We start from the raw sequence: 27,501 nt of genomic DNA on the forward strand, positions 1-27,501 counted from the left end.
TCTGAGAAAGTTTTCATTTAATGTTTTCTGCAGAGAAACCTCCACCATCTAGAAAGCAAATTTGCCCTTCCCATTAATTTCAAGCATAAGCAGTCATTTAGACTTCTGCTAATGGATAATGTAGGCTCATGATGACGTCCAAGGAAAGGCCTCTTCAGGGTAACTTAGATTAATTGATAGACAGGCAGCTGATTTTTATAAGTATTTTCTACTGATGCTTCTAGAGGATGCTTGAACAGCTTTTCCTCTTTCTCCTACTGCTTTACAATATCATTTAACTTTATAGTCTGTCACTGAGTACTGAGCAAGAGAATTAGTTGCCATCTCTCTGTTTCCAGTTTATTTTCCTCAGAGACAAGTTCATCATATTCTGAAAATAGAGGAGTGGTTTTAGTGTCTGATTTAAGGCAGAAAGAAAGATGAATTAAAGCAGTATTTTGTACTTTTGTTCTGTGGGTGAAATAATGTGTTACGGGGCTGCTGTGGCAAGGGGATACCTTTTTTCCCACTCTGTGTGTAAGTGTTCTTTGCCTTACATGCTTTTCATACAGTTTTCCCTCTGATACGTTTGTTTTTCTCTTTATGTGAAAGAGGAGTATGTTGGCTGTTAATAGAACTATAAACTGAGAAATCAGTGTTTTAAATGTCCCAAGTTTTTAAGTGCTAGCTGTGTCCCTATAAATGAGGCAGTCTTGTACAGACTTTTGGATGACTATTCTGGGGGATGGGAGGGAAAGCCCCAAGCGCAGGTTTGATGTTGCTGTGCTGCAGTGCTGGGTGCTGCTGGGTGCTGGAGCAGTGTCAGGAATGGGCTGGGTGTCAGCCCAGCAGGACTGACAGCCCATGTGCTCTGATGCTGGACACAAGGTCAGCTACACACTGAGTAAGGTTTTGTTTCTTGCATTTCTGCCTCAAAAACAATCTCATTAAATAATTTATTTGAAAACTTAAACTAAATAAGAAAAGTAACTTCAGTTCTGCTTCTTTGCATTTCCAGCACGCATTCGGTCATTGTTAGCTTAACTTTCAAGATGGTTCTCTGTGCTCTTCAGAACGGAGTTTTTTATCCCTAGATAAAAGCATATATATTCTTATCACTTTCCTCTGTGAAATGATCTCTGTCTAGTTCAGCCTCTCTTTGAAAGCTGGAAATGGGGTGTGCTCAGCATGTTGAATGTGCATTTACTCTTGGGGCTTTCTGCAGTCCCTGTTGTGGTTGTTACTCCCTTCCAGGAGCCAAAAAACAGATTAGAAATAATACACTACAGATTACTGTTTGATTTCTCTGATTCTACTTAGATTTACATAAGGAAACTGGAATAATTGTTGTGTTCAAATGTTTTAAAAACTCATTCATTCATTACAATTTATGTATATTTAAAGATGTAATGCATACTGGTCTATTTTTGCAACAATAAGCTGATAAAATATGTTTTGTTATTAGCTGTTTTTATGTCAACCCTGTTGTTTTGTCTCTTGTCTATGTAGCTTTTGTTGATCAAGATGATTCTGCTTTGGACAGCTACCCACAAACCATGGGCCTGGTAAGAATAAAAGTGGTTTTTTTATATTAATTTTTCAAGTGTGAGAAATATTGTGTCTTTCACTGATTTGGAGAAATAAATGACACTTAACAAGGCAGCAAGCTCATTTACTTCTTTTTCTTGTCCACACAAGCGACAGCTTCTTTCAACTTGACATACAAGTTGCTTATCTTTGTATACAGAGATGGCCTGATTTTTTAACTCTCTTCGCTTTATATTCATTGGTACTTATTTTATATTCATATGTTAAATTGCTGCTAGGTTTAAGTGATGCGCTTAGCAGTCAAGAATTGGATCTGTTCTCAGATGGGACATTTATTTTCTGACTCAGTGAAAGAGCAAAATAAAGTGCTATCAAATTAGAATTCTGCACTAACCCAAAATACTGAATAACAGAGTTCAATTGTGTTTCATGGTTGCGTGATGAAAAACAAGAGACTGTGCAACAGCAAAGACATTACAGGATACTACTGTAACTAAATGCAGAAATGAAACAGTATTTATTTTTAAAAAAATCACATTTATGCACTTCATAGTTGTAATTTAATGCCTGAAATTGTCATTCAGAGCAATGCTTTACAGTAAAAGATTTGTTTCCTCTTATTCTGTTTCCTCTGATAGTTTCTACTGCTTTGATTTTAGAGTGGTTTTAAACATAAATTATTCCACAGTAGGATTTCTGTAACAAATGGTTGCAACTATGCAGTGAACTTCAAGTATTGGTCTTAGTGCTTGATATTGTGATGTAGAAATTTGTTATTTTAATGCTTTAATGTCAAAGATTGTATGTGGTGGGATAACTGAAACATAAGGAATCATTCTTCATTTGATCAATACTTCATACAAACCTTAAGTGCAAAGCTCACTTCAAGCACTGACTGTTCTGAACCTCCTGCAGAGTGACAAGGATCAATTTCTTGATGAAAATGTCTGTGTTACACAAATCACTACAACAGATGCCATATCTAGGCAATTTCAGCGACTGGGACTTCTACAGAAAAATAAAAAAAAATCCCTAATGCTTAAAAAGAGTATGAGTTATTTAAAAATGTGTTGGGTTTTTAGAACCACAGAGTCAGGGATAGTAGAATATTAACACTGTAGAGCTGCTCTTTACTTTGCAAAAGTTTGGCAATTAATTTACATTAATTATAATTTGGCCCCAGAAATATATAGAGGCCTCTGAATTTCCATTTTTTCTGTTTCACTTTTGTAGTTCAGAAATGAATCTAATGAATTCCAGAAAAATTCACTGTTGGAATCGGATAGCGCTTTTATTGGTGAGTTTATACCTCCCCTTACTAACCATGTTGTGAGTGCACAGACACATGGTTTAGTCTAATGCTGTCTCTCTAAAATGTTTATTACTGTTTTAAAAGTTGCAGTGGTTGTAGCTATGGTGACTTGTTTGAAGTATTAGGAAGTTATGTCTCCAAATTAAAATGAAATTTTACTGTAATAAATCGGTGTAGATCATACCTGAATTTAATGATGCTGCTCAGTTGCCCTTTACCACCTTACATCTTTTCATGAGAAAGCATCTTTCTGTGCTCTTCATGCTTCTTCTGGGATGTTAATCTTGTTAAGGGGCTTTTTTTGCCATCTTCCCAGCTTTGGATAAGGAAAAGCTAATGATTATTCAGGAAATGTGTTACAATGGTAGCACAGGCAATGCTTTTCTATTGTTCTGCTGCAAATAATATAATTTATTGGCAATCACAGCTTACAATTGCAATCTGTCCACAGTGAAATGTACAAGTCTTAGACAGTCAGCGATTCTTTTCATGGTTATTCTTCTGATTTACAAGCATGCTTGATTTTAAGTATGATTATATGGGTATAAAATAGCAATTCATTCTAAATTAGTCACTTTTCTAGTGTTCACATATTATTTAATTTCACTTGCAACATCATACTTACAGATGTTGTCACTTATTCATCATCTGAAGTCAATGATTTTTAGTTTTCTAAAGATTTTTGTTATGGACTGCCTCATGTAATGTCTCTTTATTCAACCTTTATATGCATGGATATAAAAGTGCTGTTTTATTTCCAGTCACTCGAAATAACAAGGCTAGAAAAACCCAACCAGCTCGGGCCTCTACATGTTATTTTCCATTTGCAGGCATTGCTGAATGTATATTGAAATTTCTTTCAGTGATCTATGGGGAATCATCTTGGAAGGTTTTTATTCTGTGCTGTAGGGGAGATGCAGTAGAGTCCTGCAGGTACTTTTAAATGAAACAATGTTTCTATAAACTGATGAGTGTTATCTCTGGATTTGGTTAAAAGCAGAATTTTCCATTTGAAATGTATTCAAGCCTATTCTGTTAACGTGCAAGTCCTGGAGTACAGGATAGAGCCTGGCATGTGGAAGAGCACAGCTGGGGCTTTCAGCCTTGTTCAGTGCACTTGGTTCTCTCTGTAGTCTGCAATACCTTCCTTTTCAGGTTAGGGATTACTGTGTAGTAGTACAGCCCAATGGTGAAAGGATGCTTCAGGAGAGCCCATCAGTCTAGGATGGGGCCAAATCTGCCACCTCAGCCAGGACAGGCTCATGGAGAAGAACACAAGATGCAGGCAGACATGCAGGACTCTTCCAGCTTCCAGTGACCTGCAGCTGGTTGCATTTCATGAGTCTTGCTAAGCTGGGCCTTTTCATGTCTTTCATGAATGGGAATCAGCATTTTTGAATCTCTGTTTACCATCAGCTGTATTGTGTGGATTAATATCCAACCTGTGCCTTCTGTGAACTATGTCCTTTCATCTGCTCTGAATCTGCGAACTCTGTAATGGGGTGCTCTTGGTTTTATTCACCACTTTCATGAGGTTCAGGATATTTATAGTCCTCTCACCCTTTTCCTTCTTCTCCCCCTCCAGCTGGTACTTGCAGTTTAGTGAGGTGTTGCAGTTAACCTAGCATATTATTTATTCCCCCCCCCCCCACTTTTTTTCCCTTCCCCTCCCCCCCCCAATCATTTATGACTGATGAAAACCATGTTCTTCAATAGTGAGCTGTATGCATTACCTAAAAATGTGTTATCCTTTGCATTAGTTGGGCTTTATAAATAGCTACTAACATTCTGGATATGCATCTGGTGACTTCCATCCCTGAAGTGAGAATTAAAAACTATCATTATCTGTGGGCTGCCTTCTCTGGAGTTGTGCTGCTTACATTGTCTGAGGGTCTTTTGTGAAATACAGGGGATGTATTTTAACAGTGTGTGCCATTTCCTAAGAAGAGTGTAACACTACCCTCTGTTTTGGTTGAGATTTTTTTGACATGAGTTTGAAATCCAACTCAATTTTGGCATCTATTATGTTAGCATTACAAATGAATTCATCTCCTAGGGCTCAGAAATTTGAGGCAGTTAGAAATAAAGTGGTTTATCAGTTTCTTTTTTCCATTTTTTTGCCTCACTGAAAACCTTAGAATCCATTAGTGTTAATGTAGTGATTTGAAAGCATCTCTGTGCAGCAGGATGTGAATGATAGATGCTTACAGGAAAAAGGTAGCATCTGATACTGATGATACACTAATGATACAAATAAATTCTTAAGCTTGTTCTTTGTTGTGACAAATTCACACTGTTAAACCATGTTCTATATTCCAAGTAATAGCACTATTTTGAATCTAGTGAAGTTCAGCTGGTCTTGTAGCTGGAATTCTGATGCATGAATTGTTAGCATTACACCATTTTAAAATTATGCTTTGATTTTTTTTACTTAAAATATTTGTGATAAGAGCATGAGTACCTTTGGTGAAACTCGGGAGAGAAGAGACAAGAAGAGAATAAAAAATATATTTTTAGGGAAAAAAACAACTGACAATATAAAAGAATTTTTTAAAATATCTTTTTGTTAATCTGAACTTGTTTGATATCAATCAAATTTATTTTCAAACCTAAGTATCAATTTTCAATCAAAATAACTGTTTGTTTAATTGTTACATTTAGAATTTACACACATTTATTTTAATTTTTTTTTTTTTTTTTACTTTATGTGATATACTGGACTAAGCACTTTCCCAAAATGTGACTTCATTGTCACAAAGAGTAGTTGGTGGTAACGGATTCTGTAGGGGTTTTGTTGAGCAGAGTCCTTCCTTTTCCTGGGAGTCTCTGTTCTGAAGATGCCAGAGGGACAGCAGTAGGAAACAGAGCCCACTGTCTGCACCAAGCAGCAGAAAAGCCATGAACCAGCCCCAGGCAGTGGTTACTGGTCCTGGGGGGGGGAAAAAAAAAAAAGTACCTGTTTGAAAGAGTTTCCAGAGTCAGCTAAAGAAGAGTAAATAGACAAGTGTGAAGCAGAGATGTGACCTTAGGGTCCATGTATATTATAAAATAGATTAAACCCCCCTGCTGTAATGTGATAAAGTATGATCAAAAAGTGTAGTTATTTATTTTTGTATTAACAGATTCTAACATTTTATTTCATGAAAAGGCTGAGATACAACCAAGGATGTGTGGTTAATGCATAGATTTTGTGTTATCATATTCCAGGTAACGTTGTCAGTCCATGTAATGTTATTACATATTCCATGTAACATATTTACAAACATAATTTGTTACATGATTGTATCTCTTTATGACACTGATTTTCCAAGTGTTCTCTCTTTCAAGCAGAGGTACTGTGCTCATTTGAGTACTCATTTTCTTTAAAGGTCTAGGCATAAACAAGATCTGTAATGAATACTTTCCTCTGATTCCTGTGATGGAGTCAAGTACAATGTATTGGCTTCTTTCAAAACATAAACGGGTTTGAGCATTCTCTGGTATTTTGATTTATTTGAAAATTATTTCACCTGTTTTTCCAGGTGCTAATGGGGAAACGTTTTCTGCCTTAGAAGTTAATTTATTACCACAGCATCCATCTTCTGCAAGGGAGAGGAGACGACTAAAGCAGAGAGCTTTGGAAAGTGCTGTACGTATGAGAACTGACAGAAGTAATGTCAGACTTCCTGTGGTTCCTCAGTGACTCCATGTTATGGCTCCTGAGAGAGTACGTGTGTAGCTATTTGCCCTTTTGAAAAGGATGCTGTTTAACTGAAGGATTTGTGCATTTTTGGAATCCCTACAGGAGGAAGTTCCACCAGGCCAGACACCGTTGCTGCAGCCTGACAGCTTCTCTTTGCACTCAAACTTCAGCCTTGACGTTGATCAGGTGAAAGGCAAGAATGAGGAGCGATTGCACAGACTGACTGAGCCCCAGCAGAAATCTCCTTCCTTAGGTATGCTCCCTGTAGCAGAGATGATGTAGTGAACATCAAGTAATTACAATAATTAAAGGAGCAAATAGTAATAGGCTTCATGTAGCAGAACAGCAAGCAAGCAGATCAAACACAGGCGTTATTTATAGAGCTCTGTAGCTGGTACACCTCGACACAGCTCCTTTAGAGTAAGTTTAGAGCAGGAGAGTAGGAGAAGATTCTCATATTCCTGTCTGATCAGCCACTCATACTTGTCCTGCCTGCACCACTGCAGTGTGTGACTGGGCAGCAGCATGGGGATATCCAGCTGCACAGCTGAACTGACAGTGGGAAGAAATGAAACGCCCAAGTGATGAATGATGATGAGGTGCCTGTGTGAGCTTATTGGCATTCCTGGGAATCAGATGTCTGTGGTCCAGCCAGCATGAAGATATGCCAGAGAATTGTGTATGATGAAGTACTTCAGTTTCTAGTTAATTTGATTTTCTAGTGGTTTGTTAATATTAATGATCATTCAGTATTTGAGTATGTGAGTATTTGAGTATCCCTTTCACTGCACACACACTTGAATTCATTCCATGTTTCTTACATCAGGCGCTGGGAGCTGTCTTGGAGCATCTCCAAATGCTGGCTGCCTGATCTAGACCCCTGTTGTGTGTGAAGTACCAGTCATGGCAACCATTAATGGCCTCTAATTTCTCACATGGATTGTGACCCAGTTCATACACTTTGTGCTAATGATTCTTTCATACAAGTCTGAATACAAGTCTGAAGTCTCCCTTTTTTTGGAGGTAGTTGCTATGCTGTCTAGGCAATTACAGTATCAGTATCCTTTTTATAAACTTAATGAGAGTACAGATGCTGGCAGTATTTTTGATTCTGTTGCTATGGGCACTCTTACAAGCACTTCATCCTTGTGTTTTTTTCTGTTTTAACCACCTCACTGTGGTTTTAAGTCACTAAAAAAAACACCCCTACTCATACTATTTTCTTCTATAATCTAAATAAACTCTTTACTGATTTTACTCTACCCAGATATTTTTGCTATATGAACTACTTTCACTTCTGTATCCTTGTTTTATCTCACCTCTTTTAGAATTCCACCTATCATATGCACTACACTTTTTATTTTGCTTTCCTTCTGTTTGTCACAGTCGCCAGAGTTTCAGCCTTTAGCTAAATATAATTTTGATCTGTGTGTATACATATACACACACACACACATATATATATTTATATATATGTCTGTATGTAGCTTGTTCTCTGGAGCACATGGGGATCCATCACTCATGGTTAGCATTTGTGCCTCTTGGAAAGGGAGCAAGAGATCCTCTTGCTCAGCTGTGGTCGTTCAGGCTGCACTGCTGCCTGCCCTCCTGTTCTTGTGCTCAGGGATGTTACAGAAAAAATGAGTGAAGCCAAGTTTTTTTCAAAGAACCCTGGTGGCATCCTCTTGCTTTCTGAGCAGCCAGGACTGTAATTTCTCCTCTGCCCTCAAAGACACTGCTGAGAGAAAACAAATCTCTCAAATATATAACCAAGGAACCTGGTTATCTTCCCTTGAAATGACGAGAGATGGCAATTCACAGGCTTTGATAAATTCTAAGAGCTGATCCGGTTCAATAAGGAGGCTCTGTCTGCAGCAGTTCACTTTCTCCTGTGGGGCTGATGTGGGAATCCTAAAGGCGTCCTAGTATTGTTTTCTTAATTGGAAAATGAGAGAAAAGGAGCCAGGCTTTCTCCATTTTCACCATCCAGAAGAATTCCTATCAGTGTAGACTTGGTGAATATTTGGGTGATGGAGTCTCTGCAAGCCTGAGATGCCTTCTCTGTCAGGCAAGGTATGTGTGTTCCTAAGGGCATAAACAAGAGCAGGCTCATATACAGAAGAGGGAATGCTCAGAGATTTGCGCACACAGGATGTGCTGCCATTGGTGTTTTGCAGGAATCCAGATACCATTCAATTTCCTAACCAGGATTTCACGCTAAGGAAAGTTCTCCTTACACCCAGCCTCCACATGCAGACTGAATTATCAAGAGTCTTGATATGTGTCCCAATTAAAGACAGTTTTTTATGGCATGTGCAAAGTGTTGAAATTCACAATGAAGTTGTGCAGTGCAGCTAATCTGCTGTGCTTTCTAAAAGCAGCACCAAGTGAGTCTGATCCAGTGATGTGCACCGTGATCTTACCTCTCGTAGAAGAGCTGATCTTACCTCTGCCATTTGCAAGATCTAAAGGCTTTGCTTTAAAGGAAGAAGTAGTTAAGTGTGGGGAAATGCAGCCCTCCGGCCTGGACATTCACTATTTGTCTCTAAACAACCTTATTTTTACTGTTGCTAAATATAATCTCTTAAAGCAGCAAAGAGAAAATTAATTTTGTTTAGGTAACGACTTTTCCTGCTGTGGCTGTTAACCCCACTATAACCTATGTCTTCAAAAAACTGTGGGCTCCAACCCACAGGAGAGTTCATCTGACCCAGGATTGAGGAGACAAAGAGGTTCACTCTGCCAGCTTCCAGCACAGGAGATGACAGGCCCTAGAGAGAGGGAGGTCTGCTCTCACTTCTAGTGTTACAGACAAGTTTTAACCAGACTGGGAAGGCTTGGAGGATGATCAGATCACTGTCTGTATTATGTGACAGAACTAGTGATTCGTGCCAAGTTCTTTCAGAACAAAAAGTATTTGGCATTTTGTTTTAGAACCTGCAATCCCACCTAACACACAAAGAGGAAAACGGAGCCCTTGCTCCCAGTGTATTTGGGGCTGTGCATTTCCTGTTCCTCCCTTCACCCCTGCACACCTGGCTGCTGCTTCTCCAGGCCTTGGGCTCTCACACCCATGGTCAGAACATCAACTTTCAGTTTTTAATGAGAATCGTCAAAGAAGCTTTGGTTTAAGTTCTCATTTTTAAAAAGTCATCGTTTTCCAGAATAAACCCCTGAAATCTGTAAAAATCATCCAAATACTTAAATTACATGATATTTATCAATTACTTAGGTGAATTATTTTATCACTAAAGAATATACAATTCTGTTTTGCTTGAATTAGGATGTTTCTGCAAAAATGTTGATTTTTTTTTTCCTAATCCAGAGTCTTTAAATATTTTTCTGCCCACCCTAAATACCAAGAAACCAGAACCTCCTCATTGACGTGACTCAGTTTTAAGAGGAAAACATTGCAATTTTCAATCATTACAGCTAGAGGGGAATTGCACAATTTTGGTTTAAGTATGTAAAATATAAATGTTGTAAAGCCTGGAAATGAACAGCACAGAGGAACTTATACCTTTATACCCCTTCATTTATAGTAAAAATGTATGTTGTTTGATAATCCACACTAAGAACTACTTGTTTAAGGTATTAGGTGTATGTACAAGTAATAGTAGAGGTACAGAGTGATAATGACCCCAAGTTCAAAGGCAAGGCAGTTCTGGTTTTTATTTGCTGGGGTTTGTTTTGTAGCTGGAAGATCCCAACTTAGCCAGTTTCAGCATGAGACTGCATTGAGGTTTTGAGCTGTAGCTGGGCTGTGATGCACAGGCTCACCTGCATTTGCACTGTTAAACGAAGTTAAAACAATTCTTCCTCAGTAGGAGACTGTCTATACAAGTGTTCAGCCAGGCCCCTGTAATTGAATGGCTTTATTTTTACATGCATTTTAATGCATATATGCATGGACAGATTTGACTAAATGGAAACTTTTTGGAAAGCAAGAACCCTCTGCTGAGTCCACCCACCTTTGCCTGTATCCTTATCCCTCGCTGAGCTGGTGGTGGGGAGCTGTTGGGGCCCAGTTCCCAGAACAGCAGCAACCATGTGCTAAGTAGAAACAAATGTCATTTAAAAGTGTAATTGATGCATTCACTGCAGCCAAGCCTGGCCAGTGCTGTGATGGGAAGAGCTTCTGTCCCCTCTCACAGGAGCGTTGCTCTCCTCCTCTCTCAGGTGATGACATTTCCTTGGGGGATGTGGATGACCTTTTGAAGCGCCCTCAGTCCCACGCCGGCAGACGCCCCAGCTCCACGGACACTGAGGCCACAGAGCCCTGGCTGCGACCGGGAACGTCGGCCACGCTCCGGAGATTCCTGGCGGAGCAGCCGGGCTCAGCAAAGCTCTCCCCGGAGAACGCGCTCCCGCTGGGCTGGCAGGGCCTCTCCACCGCGCACGGCTGACGCAGCCCAGGAACCGCCGCGGCCGAGGAGGCAGCGCCCAGCACCGCTGCACCGGCCAGAATCCTGCAGGGAGAGTTCTCCTCCGTGTACAGAGTGTGGAGCTGTGTGTGCAATTTAAAATAGCAATAATAAAGGATCAGACACTGCAGTGGAACAGAGATGTAGCACAGGGATGTTTTCTATTCCGTGACGTGGGAAATGGAGGAATAGCTTGGCCGCTTTTGCACTTTTTATACAACTTAAGTTTCAGCCTCAGAAACAGAGTGTGGTGTGTGTGTGTGAATTTGATATTAAATCAAAGATGTTTTTTAGCTTTATAGTCAAAGTCCAAAACTGTCTGGTATTAGCGTAGCCCAACAGCAGAAGGGCATTAGGTTTTTATCCAAAGAGTGAATAACTTGAAGAAGGATGCTTACTTTTCATACAGGATAAATGCTATCCTGCATGAAAAGTGCAGCTAACACTTTCATGGGGAAAAAAATTACTATTAGCAATGTGTCTTACATTCCCTAACTTGTCATGTGATGAAAATACAGATATTGTTGCATATATTTATGTTTCTGATTGAAGAGTTAATAAAGTATTTTGTTACTAAAATTATTTTTGTTACAAAAACTGTGAAAGCCGACTTCAATTTTCTTATTATTTGCTTCAGCTTTCATTTACTCATGAACAAACTGTTAAGGCTGTCTGCAAAGAAACAAAAACACATGGAAAATCTGTTGATTAAGAGTACAGAGCTTTAGCAAAGACATGTAGATGGAAGCGAGATTTTAGGAGTGCAGTGAACTAGATGACCAAGGTGAAGCAGGGTAATGCCACAGCTTTCCTCTTGGTTAGGAAATTCCCACCCAGAGGCCTAAACATGATCAACAGAGGAAAAAAAAGATCCCAACAAACTACCGATGAAAACAAGAAGTTTTTACAAAGGTCTTTTATTTTTACTAAAATGCCATCTTCAAGCTTTTGTAAACATGGTTGAAGGCTACAGGAGTTCCATGATGATGGCAGGCAATGTTTGCTGACAGATGCACTTCAAACCTGGGTGGTGTTCAGCTTCTTCATGGGCTTAGCCCATTCCTATCCAGAGAGGATTTGCCAAATCAGGATAATTCTTGCCCTGAATTTCTGGCTCAGCAGTGAGAAGGCTTGTGTTCATCAGCGTGGCTGTGACAGTGGTGGCCACTCAAGCAGGGGCAGTGGTGTAATCCCCAGCCTGGGCTGGAGCAGGTACTGCAGCCTGCATGGCTGCTTCAGTCTGGATTTACCAGAGGCAGCGGAAATAATTTTAAGCAGCTGAGATGAAAATGCTTTGTAGTAATACACTGACCACCCTCTCACACCAAATCCCACCTTACGCCTTTTATGTTTTTGTCACCTGCCCCGATGGCTCTCTCCAGTTACTTCACAAGTTGAACTTTGTAACACGCCCACTGCCCTAACTCCAGGCTAGAGGCAGAATTTCTCTTCTTCCTCATCTAGTTGCCTACCGAATTTTAATTATTCTTTATTTCTTTAATTTTAGTCAGCGTTTTACCCCTGGCAGAAGCATGAAGTGTTGCCCTAAAAAGCCACCCTCATTTCACTGCAGTAAGTTTTGTAAATGCCACAGACCACCACAGGCTGGCATTCTGTTCTCTCATGTTTATCCAGTTGTTTTCAATGTTAAGTTTTAAATCTCTTTTTGTTAAAAATAAACTGGTGAAATGTTGGGGCCCTCCCCCTGCCATGTAGCCCTGGGAGAGGGGCCCTGAGGGGACACACGGTGTTTCCCTGCCCCTGCTCAGCCTCGTTCCCATTGGTTGTTTTGTGTTCCCCTGCGCAGGCAGGGACCCTCGGGTCCCCTGATTGCCTCAGTTCCTCGGCAGAGCCCCGGCCATGCGGCTGGAGAAATAAACATCTCTGAAACAGCTATCAAGAATCAGTCCATAGGTATTTCTTTCCACGGGCCTCATTGTTTGATACGCGTGTTGCAACATCCCCACTGTAACAGCATTCCTTTACTCCAGCTCATGGCCAGGCACAGCCCCTCTGTGCTGTGGCCAGCAACCACTGAAATGACTTTAACCTCACTGCTCAGCAGCCCTTAGCACCACGAATTCCGCTCTTCCGGACAGCCACCCTCTCTTGGGCCCTGAGGCTTCCCTTTCCAGACGTTTCCTTCAGCTTTCTCTGCGTCTCCGAAGTTCAGCTTTTGGCAGGGCCCTTCTGCCTAACTTTTTAAAACTTTTTATCATGACAGCCTCACCTGCAAAATAAATATATATGCAGTCCACAGCCCTGATGGATACTGAGATTACTAAAACAGAACCTACTCCCTGCCCCTGACCCCCGATTCTTGATAATTATCACAAATGTGAATGTTAAGAGAGCTGCACGTTGAGTAAGATGCTCAGAGTACACCTGGTGCTGCTCTGGCATTGCAAGAATCAAAGAGATGCACAGAGAAGAGTTACGATGACACTGAAGTTCAGTTCCCAATGAATCAAAATTTAACAGCTATTGGGCCTTTTCCACATAAGCAATAAATAAGACATGAGAAGGCCAGGCTGTAAAAGAAAAACGTCATTAGTAAAGGGGAGTACACTAAGACAATGAAGCAATGAGGTTTAAAACCAAAAAGAGCCCCACAACCCCAACTGCCCAAGTTTTTAGATAATTCATTGTACTCACTGTTCTATCCTGAACACAGATGATTAGAAAGCAAGTGGGCAGACACAAGGAACAGTGGCTGTTTAAATAGTGCTCAGGGCAGCAGTGTCAGGAACACGCTGGTAATGGTCTCAGAACAGTTTGCTAAAGTCATGGGGGAAGAGAATGACAATGAATAGGGATGCAATACATTATACTCTAAAAATTATTACTGATCACTGTCAAACAAAGAAAGACCTCAGATCTGGCCTAGCACAGCAGTTTAAGATTTAAACACAGCACAACAAACTGAAGAAGTAAAATACAGCCCAAGAGGCAAGGCTACAATTAATTCAAATAACCTCAGTTCTCCCCCTTCCGACACTGGTAATTGCTATTTGGTTTTGCTCCACCCCAATTAACTTTGTGAGCAAACTCTGAATCACAGGTCACAGCATTTTAATTCCCTTTTCTGGCTTTTCCATAGTTATTTCATTGAACTGCTTATGCTTATTTCTGGAGCCTGCTGTGAATGTCTATGGCAGATTCATTGCCCTGTAAGAGAGAGCAGTGTCCTTCACACACCTTCTTGGTCTTCACACTGCTCTCCTGTACCAGTCAGGAGCTTTGTGGGAACACACTGAAGTACAATCCAATTCCACTTTTACTCACAAAATCGAAGACACTGGCACAGCTGAGCTTGCTGATGTGCTCCAAGTCAGCAGAACTGCAATCTCAGACCTTCCCTTCCCCCCTTCTCCATCAGATGTTTGGTGTTTATATTTTAATCCCCAGAGAGCAAAGTGCAGTACTTGAGTTTCTATCTGTGCAGCACTACAGGGTTCATCTGACCACTTCATGCAGTGCTTTTATTCTCCTCCAGCCCTGCCCACCTTTTTTTTAAATTTACCATTCTTTTTCCCTCTGTATTTGTCTCTAAAAGTGAGAAGACACATCCCAGTCAACCAAAGGGCATCCACCTTTCTGCTCCTGGGGTCTGGGGTTTGCTCCTTTGAAACAAAAGCGTGAGAGGCAAAGCAAACTGTAAGACAAGTAGCTGTGGATTAGACTGGTTTTGATTGCACTGATGAAAGAGTTCAAAAACTTTATTGACCTATAACCTGATTAGAATATGCCAGATGAGAACCAAATATTGTACAGAAAGTTGTACAGAATTTTTTTACATAGAAAACTTTACATATCTGTACCATATACATTTTGTCCATCTGAAAAAAATTTCTACATCCATTGTAATACAGAATGCTTGACAATCTCGTCTGTTAACCATCAGAGCACAATTCACAGTATGAATACATTTCCAATAAATTTAACCATCCCCAAACCATGCCAGATTTGTTACTTGAATATATCCAACATTAAATTCTGTACATAAGAGTGAAATCTACATCAAACAAAAAACATCTGACAGCAGACACAACCTAGACTTGTTTGCAGTGATTCAAGTTCCAGTCCTTGAAGGATCATCATTTCAATGGCTCGTTATATTTAAAAGCCCTAAAACAAGTATATTACAGGTAGTTATGTCAGTCGTGATATTTCTACCGCTGTTCTTGACAAAAGTCAGCAACAATAACTTCTGGGCTACAATGAAACAAAACAAAACAAACAAACAAAAAAAAAAAGAAAAAAAAAATCACAACCCAAAAAAAGAACCCCAAACTTCTAGTGCATTTGGTAAACAAGGAAGAGTTATGGGCTTTCAACAAATCAGTAATACAGAAATAAAATAATTCAGGAAGAACTGTATAGTGTTAAAGAGTTTATATTACAGACCTGCATCTCTGTACATTTTCACAGAAGGATGATTACCAATGTCTCAGACAGCCTGAGTGTGCAAAAAACTTAGAATATCAGACATAGTTGCTAAATATTTTTTTCCATGAACAATAATCTCCATTTTCTTTTCACTATAAACATTTTATCCTTCAAAATACAGCTCTCCTGAGTTGTACTTCTCGCAGAAGCTCAAACCTTTACATATATATGTTTCTTTGGGTACATTTTACTTTCACACCCGCCATAAACATCTGTTGCTATACTGCTGTCTAGGACAGTAAAGGACACTGCAGCCCGTGCTGACAAGGGGACCGTGCTAAAAACTGGCTCTGTGCTCAGCACCAGCCAGGCAAGAGAAACCGACGAGAGAGAATCCGCCAGGAAAGAGAGGGACTGGAGTGTTGCAAGCCTTAATTACAGTGTAAGCGTCTGTACCGTTAACCCTTGGATACACGTGGCCAGAGAAAGAAATCATTTATATGGATATCCAGACAGAATGGCCCAGCTACCTGGTCCTTTTATTTAGCTGAGGAATATAAACCTTGAAACACAGCGTCACTATCTGCTAATGCTTGCTTATTCCAGACTCTTGTTCTGGTGGTTGGGATATTTGGAAAACCACACCAATCCGCAGGAAAAACCTTCGCAAAACAGCTCGAAGCTCAGGGATAAGGTCAAACTGCATGATTTCACACAACAAAGGATAGTAGAACGAGGCATGGGCCTTGAACTGAGGAGAAAACAAACAAGAAATTACTCTATTACATATCGGTACACCTCAGAAAGCACACTGCAAAATATGAATATTAAATGCTCTACCAAATGAGGGTGAGAAACCCACAAAGTAACAAGCAGAAGCATCTTTACAACTGAAGTTAGCAGGGCTAGAATAAGGCTAAGACAGCTGTGATATACTCTGACAGATGCTCAGCAGCTACACAAAGCTCTTTACTAATGCTTATTCCCCAAGAGGAAGTATTTTTCTATTATGAGTTTTTTCTTGCAGTTGGCCTTTTTCACTTAATTATTTCAGCCAAGTTTTCTTAGAAACAGAGGGAGATCTAAACAGGGATTTATTTACTGCAGAATTGCTTTGGAGGAGGTCAAGGTGTACATGTACCCGCAGCACTGGAGGCAGAAACAAGAGTTAATTCTTTGAATAAAATATCATCACTAATTCCCTTCCTCAGCAGGAGAGGGGTGAAAACAACACACACTTCTAAAGGATTCCAGCATCTTTAAACTTCTCTGACACGTTTTATTTTATCACTCACTGCACCTTCACACTGAATTATTAGTGTCAGTATCTGTCAAGTGCAGTTTGAACGTACATTCCCTCAACACAAGGAGCGTCTCCAGAGCAGCAGGAGCTTTTAAAGTCGAGTCTGTAACTGTGTGTGACAAACCAGTCCGGAACTCCTTCTTACCTGTACATGTCATCTGAAACATCCTTCCAAATAGTTACTTACCCTCTCATCACTTATCTTCAGGACTTTAGTCAAAAATAAGAGTAAAAGGTTAGTCCAGGCTTCCCGATGACTTTCTGATGTAAGAGTGAGGAAGTAGCTCAGAGCCTCGCTGCAGACACTGGAGACAAAAGACACAAAAAAATAGCAACTCACATTTCTTTCTGAGCTCTTCTGAAGAGAGGGAGCTTTGGCTTTGCAACCTCTGGCAGTCTAGAGCCCTAGTGTAGAACAGCATTGTTTTATGAAAGCTGCTCTAAGATTAATGACAGAAAGCAGTGACTTTGTTAAACCCAAAGTCCCAGGACTTCAGTAATAAATAAGCTGAAAAAATGTGATTATGCTGTTTGTGCATGTATTTGAAATGTATCGAGTGCTCTGTGAGAGGTATGTGACAAAATGCTATGTGCACTTTAGGAACATCTCATGTTGATGGAACCAGGCAGTTTTCAGCTCTGCTTCCTGGTCTGTGAACCTTAAAGCCCCAGCCTTAAGTGTTGCTGTTGTGGTTTTAAGCCCTCTCTTATTCCAAGAGTTGCTTGAAAAACTTTGTAAACAAAAAACATTCAGATGAATAACCACAGAGCCAAAAAGCCTCTATATCCTCACAAGGCTGCTCAAGCCCAGTGTCCATTTCTGCAGATGAGAACAAACAGTGCCAGCTCCACTGCAGTTTCACTGAGGCTAGTGAAAGAAAAAGCAGGGTTTAGATGATAGTTGCTTTCCTTTTTAAAGAGGAGCTATAACAAGCCTCCACCTACCCAGATGATACAAAAAAAGGTGACAAAACCTTTGTTCTCTTTGCAAAACATGTGATGAGAACAAAAAGGAGAGACAGCATCAGTAGCTGGAGGCAGAGCACTCCCCACAAAACATAAAACTCTTAATATTAGCTGCGACTGCCATCACACACATTAGCTCTAGAAGTTCACTGCAAACAGAGAAGGTATATCCTTCCAAATAAAAACCCCCTTCTTTAACATCAGAAATAACATGAACAGGTTCAGCTCCATGGACCTTACTTCAGCAGCCTTTGCTGGACCTCCTCCCAGGCGTTGGTGCGGCTCTCGTCCATGTACATGCGGAACAGGATGCGCAGCCCGCAGGCCAGGCTGCTCGTCTCCTGCTTCAGCAGGTTGGGCTTTGATTTGCCTTTGAAACCTACAGGAATTCCAAGTATCCATTCAGATTTTTCTTTCAACTGACATTCTTTCTTACAGTCCCCCACTTCTCTTTCTAAGCATCTTCTGCACACAGACAGAAGAACCACCTCAGTAATTAATTTCTCGTAACATTTAGTACAATGGAGCATTGCTAAAAATTAATCTATTTATATGTGCCATGATTGTGTTTGGCACCCATTTTTAATCTCAGCTTCCAGGTAGCTGTGAAACCTGTGTTTGTGCCTGCAGCTTTCAAGCATGGGACTCACACCTACAGCCAAGAATCAGCTTGGCAGCTGTACCTCAGTGAAACCTTAAATTTTAGGAAACCAGACATATTTGCAACTGCACAGATGACATCCCCTCCCTTTAGGAATCCTGCAGTTATAAAGCTAAATCTTCAACTTTTACATTCAGCATCAAAATACTTTTGACCTATTTTTGGGTCAATTCACACCGTCACAAAAATATTTCTCCAAGGGGACTGACTCACCTGCTTTCCAGAGAGCAGTTCTTTGTTCATTGTTTGAATTAAATGCTTTAGCAAATCTGTGAGATTCCAGCAGACAATCGAGAAGTTTGAAAAGCTGCTGTGATGTTAGGAAACGATACATCCCTTGATCCTGTGTATCCACATGGACATCAAAGTCTACTGCATCTCTCTATTAAAAAAAAAAGAAAAAAAAAAGTATTTGAAGTAAAAATTCGCAACTGTCTTCAGCAAGCTCCTGTGATAACTCCATCCTAACCTGTTTACATCTGTACTTGTACTTAAACTTAACACTGTAGTAAAGGTTATATCCATATCCCAGTTACATAAATCCCTTTGAGCAATACATGTTTTAATCTCCACAGTGCTGCCCTGGCACAGCAAATGCAATTTAATGGAAGTTGTAAAAGATCTCAACAGTCCAATGGAAATTCTCAAACCTATGTAAAAATTGTAAATTAGCAGCTGTTACGGGAGTTTAAGAAACTTTATCTTAAAACCATTGGAAGAAAAGGTGTTAAAAAGAGAGATATCTATCAGTTCCACTTACTTGTGCTGCTGCTAGATTCTCTGCATCCTCTTTTTTGCTAGTTGCTGGGAAGAACACAATGTTGTCGATCGTCTGAATGAGTTCCAGCTGTACAACACACTTGATCAAAAGAGCAGCAAATAACTTCTGTTCTGGAAATTCTTTAAAGGAAAGAAAATTACTTGTTAACTAAAGAACTTTTCTGAGCTATTTTGAGGGCAAGTTGAAGAACAGTTTAACTTCAAGCACATGTGTAAACCAAAGCTGGAATCCACCTGTCTGAATTACTAACACCAGGACAGATCACCATGTTACCAACTGAAACATCTTAAAAAACTGTTTCCGGAAGTTGTCTGTGATACATTGGATCAACCTGGTTCAATGTTACCTAGAAATCACCAAAATGAGTGACTTGGACCTTCAGTGCAATAGCAAGAGGCAGAGGCTGAGGCTGTTCCCAGGCAGGAGGCTTAGCACAGCATTGGCCTCATAGCTTGTCTGCAGCTGTGGCAAGTGCTGATGTCACCACATGACCATTTTAAGCACCAACACATAACTGCAAAAGGCTCTTAAATAAGGGTTTGATATACTCTCTTCAAATCACAGACAGAATTCTTTTTCAGCTACTGCTTCTGTTGCATTTTGCACTGAAAAATCTCTGCTCCTAAGGAAAAAAAAATACACAGCACTGTAAGGAGACTACTATTTTTAATATTTTGCTTTGGGTAAAAAGCCTAGAAGCTTGCAGTTGAAATCTTTGATTTTTAAAACACAACCCAAAAATGTGGACCCACAGGAGCCCAAGAGAATTCTGTCATACTGCATGAAGACAAAAAGTTTGAAAATGTGATCTTTTCACATCATGTTTCTGAAGTCATAGCTGGGGCTATAACTAATATATCAAACATCTACTAAATACTACTCTTAAGAGATATCAAGTGCCAAATCACTGCAGAGCACGCACTTGCTGCTGGCCTGGCTTTACTCGTTTCTTCAGCTACTGTGGCCCCTGTGCTGGGTTGATATGGGCGTCCATCTGAAGATCGAGGCTGAATGGAATCATGGATATCTACTGACTTCTGGGAGATTGTATCCTGAAAAGAAAGCAAAAAAAATTAAGTAATTAACTTATATAAAACTTCTGCAACCTAACTGATAATAGTGCTGGGATCTTCAGAGCTCAAGACATTTGCTGTTTCAACACTGCACTTCCATTCACGTCTATTCATATTTGCTATGAGCATTCATGAAAAATGCACCAAACAGATGAGCTACTAAGAAACAACTGAAAATTTATCAAGTAACAAATACTTAAGTGCACAGAAAAGTAGATGAGTAGCATTTTTCAGATAGGTTTTTGTATGCCCTCCAAGCACTTCTTCTGTCAGCCAAGAGTTACTATGGCTTTTATCAGATCAAGAGTAGGAGATTTGCTGCAAGGTTCCTGTAAAGAACATCTCAGCTCCTCATATCACTAGATAACCAAGGATTTCATCTCTATTAAGTAAAAATATATAGTTTAGTAAGTATAATGTCTATAGATACCAAAACGCTCCATCATATTTGAGCTACCTAAAGAAAAATGAGATGAAAATATCCAAAGCCTGCAAAGATTCTATCCTACTAAATGAGAAAGCCAAAATATTTTTCCTTTAGTATAATTTATTATGCAAGTTCTGTTAATTTTGAAGTTGCAAAATATTTTTTTATGCTGAAGACAAAAACAGTTTTTAAAAACATTCATGTTAAACTATTTCAAAGGGAAAAGATCTTTCAATTTACTCAAGACTTTGAATTTATTTGCCATTTATGCATGCTATTATATTTGACATAAATGGATAAAAAATATAGCCAATATATATATAAATGAGTCATAATACAGCATGAAAGTATAATATCCATATAATGAGAACTAGCCATCACAAACATTTACTTTCTGTTTTAACTGAACGTATTGGTTTGGCACAGCCTGGTTTTAGGTAGCAGGGGAGCCACAAAGACGGCTCCTATGAGGAAGCTGCTGGAAGCTTCCCACCATGTCCAGCAGAGCCAATGGCTGATGGCTCTGAAGATGGACATGCTGCTGTCCAAAACTGGGCCAATGAGAGAGGTTGGTAACGCCTCTGTGATGACACATTTAAGAAGAAAATCAAAACAAAGTCACAAGATTTTGGATTCTAGTCAGAGAAAGGAGGAGGTGAGAACATGTGAGGGAAAACAACATGGTGACACCAAGGTCGGGGAGAAGGAGGGGGAGGAGGTGCTCCACGTTCCAGAGCTGAGGTTCCTCTGCAGGCCGTGGTGAGGACCATGGTGAAGCAGCTGTGCCCCTGCAGCCCATGGGGATCCATGGGGGATGCAGAGATCCACCCGCAGCCCGTGGGGGAGGTGCCCGTGCTGGAGAGGGTGGATGCCTGGAGGAGGCTGTGATCCCGTGGGAGACCTAGTGGAGAGAGAGGGCCCTGCTTCCAGGCTGGAGCAGCCTGTCCTTGGAGGGCTGCACCCCGTGGAAAGAGAAACCCACATTGCAGCAGTTTTGGGAGGGCTGTGTGCCCGTGGGAGGGGCTCACGCTGCAGCAGGGGCGGTGGGGTTGCTGCTCCTGAGAGGGGACCCAAGCCGGGGAAGTTCAGAACTGTCTCCGGTGGGAGGGACCCCACGGCCTCGCAGGGGAAGACTCCTGTCCTGGAGCAGCGGAAGGAAATCTTGGTGATGAACAGACCAAACCCCCCTGCCCTGTCCGTGGGAAGGGGCTGGGGGGGGAAGGTGTTCTAAGGGTTTATTTTACTTCTCATTATCCCCCTCTGATTCTGTTAATAATAAATTCACTTCGCAACTGAAGTTGAGCTTGTTTCCCCCTTGAAGTGTTTCTCCCAGTCCTTATCTCACTCATGGAGCCTTGGTTAATTTTTTTTCCTTTTCCCTCCTCTGCCCAGCTGTGGCAGGGGAGGGCGAGTGAGCGGCTCTCGTGGGTGCCTGGCATTGGGCCAATGTCAAACCAGGACACTGAATCATGTTCACACTCCATAAAGATAAATGGAGGGAGTCGGTCTCTCTTAGTCAAGCTCATTTGGGACCATTATCCTTGAGCAACTGTTACCAAGTGCCTTCACTAATCTATAAAGAACTTCATGCAGCAATCTTGTGAGAACGTCCAAAAGCTAAACTCATTCTCATCAGTAGCAAAGCAGCTACAGGACTGTCACTTGCAGGCAAATCCAGACTTCACATCAGTTTATGCAATCAATGCTAAGAAATCTGATGGTTATATCCATTTTCTATCTTAAATAGATATTTAAGATATTACAAGAGAAAATTTGGAGGGGAAAAAAAAAAGAAAAAGTCGATCTAACTGTCAATCTATCCCTCTTTAGCAGTTTATCTTCTTGCCAGTACATCAAAATGAAAGAAAAACCATGACCCAAACCAGAAAACAACTCAAAGCTCAAATACAGTATTAGAGAAACCTACCAAACACAGGACATTACTTAAAACAAACACAGGTAACTACCTACAGCCAATTTCTGGAAGTCAACTTTGCTGCAAACAAATACGTACTTCTGTATCAGTTAATTCCTTGCCATTTTTAAACATTAAATAGCACTTGAGCTGGAAAAAAAAAATCACATAAATCAAAACTGAAAAATGTATTTAAACCAAGTATACTTTTCACCTATTCTACATCACAACACACTTGGACTGAGCTCTTGCTATCAAATTATTTTTTTATTTCAGCAGCTTACCAGTTTTTCTTTTGCATCAGAGGGAGAGCCAGAGCAAAACTCCCCACCAACTGGTCGCCAAGTCAGCAGCCTTGAAAACACAAAACCAATCCCAAATTTACTAAGTTTGAAATATAAATCAGAACCAGCACTCTAAAGAGTCCCCTTCAACATGGTGTGGATTTTTTGCATTAACTTCAATTCTAAGTACATTTTATTCTTTCACACATATTTAAACATGTAAGTACTGTGTTTTTTGAACTTCAACATTTCTGCCAACTACCTTGGATGGACAAGTGGACTGTGCAGAGGTGGATTAATTTTTCTCAGAAATACTGGATTTGTTTTAAGGCAGTGCTTTAGTGCCATTGGTGGGCCTCTTCTCCCACACTGCCTCATCTAGAATAAGGAATGAATCTACTCCAGAACAAATCACATGAACATTTGGAGATGTTTTGCATTCTCTCTCTGGGGTATGTTCCAGCATTATGTTTCTATTTCCACTTAAGATTCACCACTTCCACTCAGGATTCATTGCTGTTATGAGGTATCAAGTTGCTGGCAATACTTCTGACCTCTTCCCTGCTGATTTCCTACAGGGCACTGCTGTCTTGAGGATCTTTGCCTTAGCACTAAAAAATTTCTGCACTAATTATAACTCACTGAAACTGTCTGTGCCTGCCAAGAATTGAGGGAAACTGGATTAAATAACGTAAATTGTCCCATCACTTCTTGTTCTATCCAGTCTACTGCTACAAAGTAAGATTGAAGTTACTTGTCATTGTCATGATCTCAAACTCTTTAGTCTCAATCTGTGTGAGGTAACACATATTGGACATTTATGTCTGCATATCCTAAGGGAGAGCTTTCCCCAACAAGCTAAGCATCGTAAATGAATACACCACTGATCTCCAGAAAACTAAATACTGGATAACTAAAAAAACAAATTGGAGTTAAGAAAAGATAAAGTCTTGAGGCATGTAATAAGACAAATAAAGCAGAACAGAGAACTGAACTGATTCTTAAAAGCTGCAAGGACACAAATTGAGGTATTAGAATTATGAGCCATTGTGAACCAGTAGAGGCCAGACCATCATAATTTATGCAAGGAACCAATTCTAACTCTTGAAATTTTGGAGGACTAGAGGGCATTCACACTGTACTTCTGAGCACCAGAAAGCCAAGATTTGCTCTCAGGAAGCTTCAGAAAATTTAAACTAACAAAAATTATAAACAGAATAGAAATTAAACTGAAAGAAAAATTGAAGAAACTATTAAAATAAACTAACAAACAAGGGGCTAGACAAGCAAACAGTGAGATGGACTGAAAACTGACTGAAGAGTCAAGCCAAGAGAATGGTGATTAGGTGCACAGAATCTAGTTGGAGGCCAGTATCTAGTGGTACACCCCACGGGTCAATACTGGGTCCCATTCTGTCCTGTATCTTAATGATCTGGGTGATGGGGCAGAGCAGACTCTCAGAAAGCTGGATGACAAAAGTAGGAGGAGTGGCTGATACACCAGGGGGTCATGCTGCTATCCAGAGGGACCTCCACAGGCTGGAGAAATGGGCTGATGGGAACCTTGTGCAGTTCAGTGAGGGGAAGAACGAAGTGCCTCACCTGGGGAGGAATGAGCCCACACCCCAGGATGTACTGGGGGCTGTCCAGCTGGGAAGCAGCTTGGCCCCCAGAGAAGGCCCTGGGGATCCTGATAGACAACAGGCTGGACAGGAGTGAGCAGGGTGCCCTTGCTGCAGAGAAAGCAAACGTTACCCTGGGCTGTGTGAGGAGAGCTGCCAGCAGGTGGGAAGGGGATCCTGCCCCTCTGCTCAGCACAGTGGCCAGTCCTGGGCTCTCCAGTATGAGAGACATGGACCTACTGGAGAAAGCTCAGCGAAAGCCACAAAGGTGAGGAAGCAACTAGAGCATCTCTCCTATGAGAAGAGTCTCAGACAATGGGGATTGTCCAGCCTGGAGAAGAAAAGGCTCAGCACATCTCATCAACATGCTATAAATATCTGAAATGTGGGTGCAAAGAGAACAGAGCCAGGCTTTTTCCCAGTGATTCACAATGCCAGGACCAGAGGCAATGGCACAAAGAAACACAGGAGGTTCCATATGACCATTAGGAAACACTTTTTCACTGTGAGGGTGATCAAGCACAGGCAGAGGTTGCCCAGAAAGGCTGTAGAGCTTCCCTCCTTGGAGATATTCAAAAGTCAGGACATGATCCTGGGAAAACTGCTTTGGGTGGCCATGCCTAAGCACAGGGGCTGGACCACAAAATTGCCAGAGCCCTTTCCAACTTTAGCCACTCTGTCATTCTGCATTAGTATCTTCAGCTATCAACACCTCAGTGATCTGTAGATGCTTGGCAGCAGCCTGATTTGTGGCTTTCTAGCAAGTGGTCCTTGCAGAAATTGGTAGCTGAATAAATGTTATAGTACATTTTCCAAACAAGGAAATATGATCATCTCTCTTTGCAAAAAAGTAACTTGCCAAGAACCAGGAGAGGCTGATACTGCAATTAAGAACTCCTGCAGCCAATGCTGCAGCTCTTAAATTACAGAAGTTAGTTTCACAACAGCTGGAAGATGTTTTACATGAATGCTAAAAAAAAACATACGTAACCCTACCTGATCAGCCTAATAAGAACTTCTGCCAGAAGATACTTTACACTCTAGAGATTCGTATCCTCTGACTACTTGAAGACAACTGGCAATAAAGCACTTGCCCATAAAATTTTCATATATACCACTGTGTTATTTGTCTGTCTTCATTTCAACATTAACTATTGTGTTACTTCCCGGCATGGAAAAACAAAGGTAAAAAGATTATTTGCCTTCTCTAAGCACTGAGACAGCCTCCACAACAAGCTGAGTATTAAAACTGCATTGTCTAAAAAGAAAGTAAGAAGAAACTAAGGATGGGAGGGTTGGAAAAGCTCCATTGCAAAAATAAGGCTAATAGAGGGACTAAGAAATAAATATGTAAAATGTCAGCCAAACCAGAAGTCTCAGAAAAAGAACCAGATCCCATAAAAAGAGAGGAAAAAAGAAGTATCAGGACTCAGAAAGAGAAGAAAAATAGATGAGTACCCTAATATAAAATCAAAATAAGACTGCAAAACCTGGGAACCTCCCAGAAATTTAAGAAGGAATAATATAATGAAGTTCTCAAAAGAGAGTCTAGAAAGATTAAAAGAGAAAGAAAGAGAAAGAGAAAGATTAAGGAAGAAGTCGGATACTCTCCTAGGAAAAATAACCCATTTGAGAAACAGAAGTGCCTCAACGTCAAAGCGAATAATGCACGTATTTCAAATTAGATGTAACGAAAGGCAAAAGGAATATTTCGAGTATGTCTAAATATTAAGATATCCAAAATGGTGCTCTAGAAAGATTTCTAATATTCAACTCTAAGAATACTCAGAAACCTAAGTTTTGATCATATGCTGAAACCAAGGCAAATGTTCTTGTAGTGAATATTAACTTCAAAATCTTTCCAAGTACAGGCCATTAGTAAGTTAGGATTAATTCAGCTGGACATTTACATCCAGAGATTCATGTTTCAATTTTATTTGTGGCAGTTACCAAAATGCAGAAGTATCTTGCTAGCTCCCAAATCTTTCACCTTCGTTTTATAATTATTTTTGATAGTATTAATTTATACATAGTTATATAAAAAAATAGGTGAGGTAGTGACAGATTTTATCTTTTAATGAATGCATGAAGCTCTCTTACAGTGCTATCTGATACACAACTCTAAAATTAAAGAAAAGACTAAAATGAAGAAGGTTCCTTTTGCTTTAGCTTTCTTCAGGCCCAAAGAAAGTCCCAGAAGCAAACAATATGAACTGGATGACAGACACAGGACAAGTAATAATACAGCAGTTCACCATGAAGACTATCAGATTTGAAAACAAGTAGTGTTTCATCTCAGTGTTTGTTGGTAGTGCAGGGCAAAAATCCCTCACCTTTGGTATAATGCCATGATTTCTCATTACTCTGCTCTAGGATGTATAAAACATAGCACTTAGAATGGTATGGCCTTACTCCAAGAAACCTCACACCGAGTTATTATATGAAGGGAAAGAGTTACCAAGTATCTAAGATCATTTTCACAAAAATATTAAGATTCATATAAACATATGATGGAAATTAATCATCAACCACAGGGACTTGAGTATGTAGGACTGTTGCAGTATTTTAGTATTTTGTGGAAAAAGCTTCACAAGTAATTACAAATAGCAAAGCCTGCATCTTCTATTACAAAAAAGAAAATAACCAAAAAAATCAGACAGTACTTCTCCAAAAATCCAAAACCTTAAAACTGAATCATGTTACATTCTCAGGGTTGTTGGGGTTTTTTTTTCCTATCTCCTATACAGTATTTCAGTTTTTAAGACTTTATCATTTACAATACAAAAGAATACCTACACCTAATTTATCATTACGTTTCAAGTAAGTCTGTTTCTCTTTAGTCCACAGGTAACAGCTTTTTGTTCACCCCACCTATGAGACATCCAAGAGTTTGAAATGGGTACATCATCTAGTTAAACTATTTTACAAGTGTAAGTATTAACAGTTGTCTTACGCATGAGGGATTGTAGTTTTGAAAATATCCAGCATGCAAGTGCAAGTTTTATCCCAGATTTCTAGGGTAAACTTTTCACCATTAAGGATGACAACATTCTCCAAACAGTTTGTACCAGATCGTGCCAGTTGTTCATTGTCTGTAAAAGACAAACAGTGTATTTGTTTATTCACATACAACAG

At 40.2% G+C, this 27,501-nt stretch overlaps 2 protein-coding genes across 6 annotated transcripts in view; one reads left to right on the forward strand and one right to left on the reverse strand.

The window, feature by feature from the left end:
- The window catches only part of CSPP1 (centrosome and spindle pole associated protein 1), a 61,301-nt gene extending 49,866 nt beyond the window's left edge, over nucleotides 1-11,435 (forward strand). For all 5 annotated transcript variants that reach the window (XM_082296563.1, XM_082296567.1, XM_082296565.1 and 2 more), the window contains 5 exons: nucleotides 1,489-1,544; nucleotides 2,761-2,824; nucleotides 6,361-6,467; nucleotides 6,624-6,774; nucleotides 10,701-11,435. In XM_082296563.1, coding sequence (XP_082152689.1) covers nucleotides 1,489-1,544; nucleotides 2,761-2,824; nucleotides 6,361-6,467; nucleotides 6,624-6,774; nucleotides 10,701-10,927 — 605 coding nt within the window. In that variant the 3' untranslated portion in view covers nucleotides 10,928-11,435. The remainder of the gene's footprint in view (nucleotides 1-1,488; nucleotides 1,545-2,760; nucleotides 2,825-6,360; nucleotides 6,468-6,623; nucleotides 6,775-10,700) is intronic.
- A 3,242-nt stretch (nucleotides 11,436-14,677) lies between these two features.
- The window catches only part of ARFGEF1 (ARF guanine nucleotide exchange factor 1), an 87,529-nt gene continuing 74,705 nt past the window's right edge, over nucleotides 14,678-27,501 (reverse strand). Inside the window, exons 32-39 of the mRNA XM_082303196.1 lie at nucleotides 27,320-27,458; nucleotides 22,745-22,814; nucleotides 19,968-20,097; nucleotides 19,025-19,164; nucleotides 18,478-18,646; nucleotides 17,844-17,982; nucleotides 16,825-16,942; nucleotides 14,678-16,085 (exon numbers count right to left, since the gene is read on the reverse strand). Coding sequence (XP_082159322.1) covers nucleotides 15,921-16,085; nucleotides 16,825-16,942; nucleotides 17,844-17,982; nucleotides 18,478-18,646; nucleotides 19,025-19,164; nucleotides 19,968-20,097; nucleotides 22,745-22,814; nucleotides 27,320-27,458 — 1,070 coding nt within the window. The 3' untranslated portion in view covers nucleotides 14,678-15,920. The remainder of the gene's footprint in view (nucleotides 16,086-16,824; nucleotides 16,943-17,843; nucleotides 17,983-18,477; nucleotides 18,647-19,024; nucleotides 19,165-19,967; nucleotides 20,098-22,744; nucleotides 22,815-27,319; nucleotides 27,459-27,501) is intronic.

This window comes from Coloeus monedula (assembly GCF_965178545.1).
Source record: "Coloeus monedula genome assembly, chromosome: 1".
Classification (NCBI taxonomy): Eukaryota; Metazoa; Chordata; class Aves; order Passeriformes; family Corvidae; genus Coloeus; species Coloeus monedula.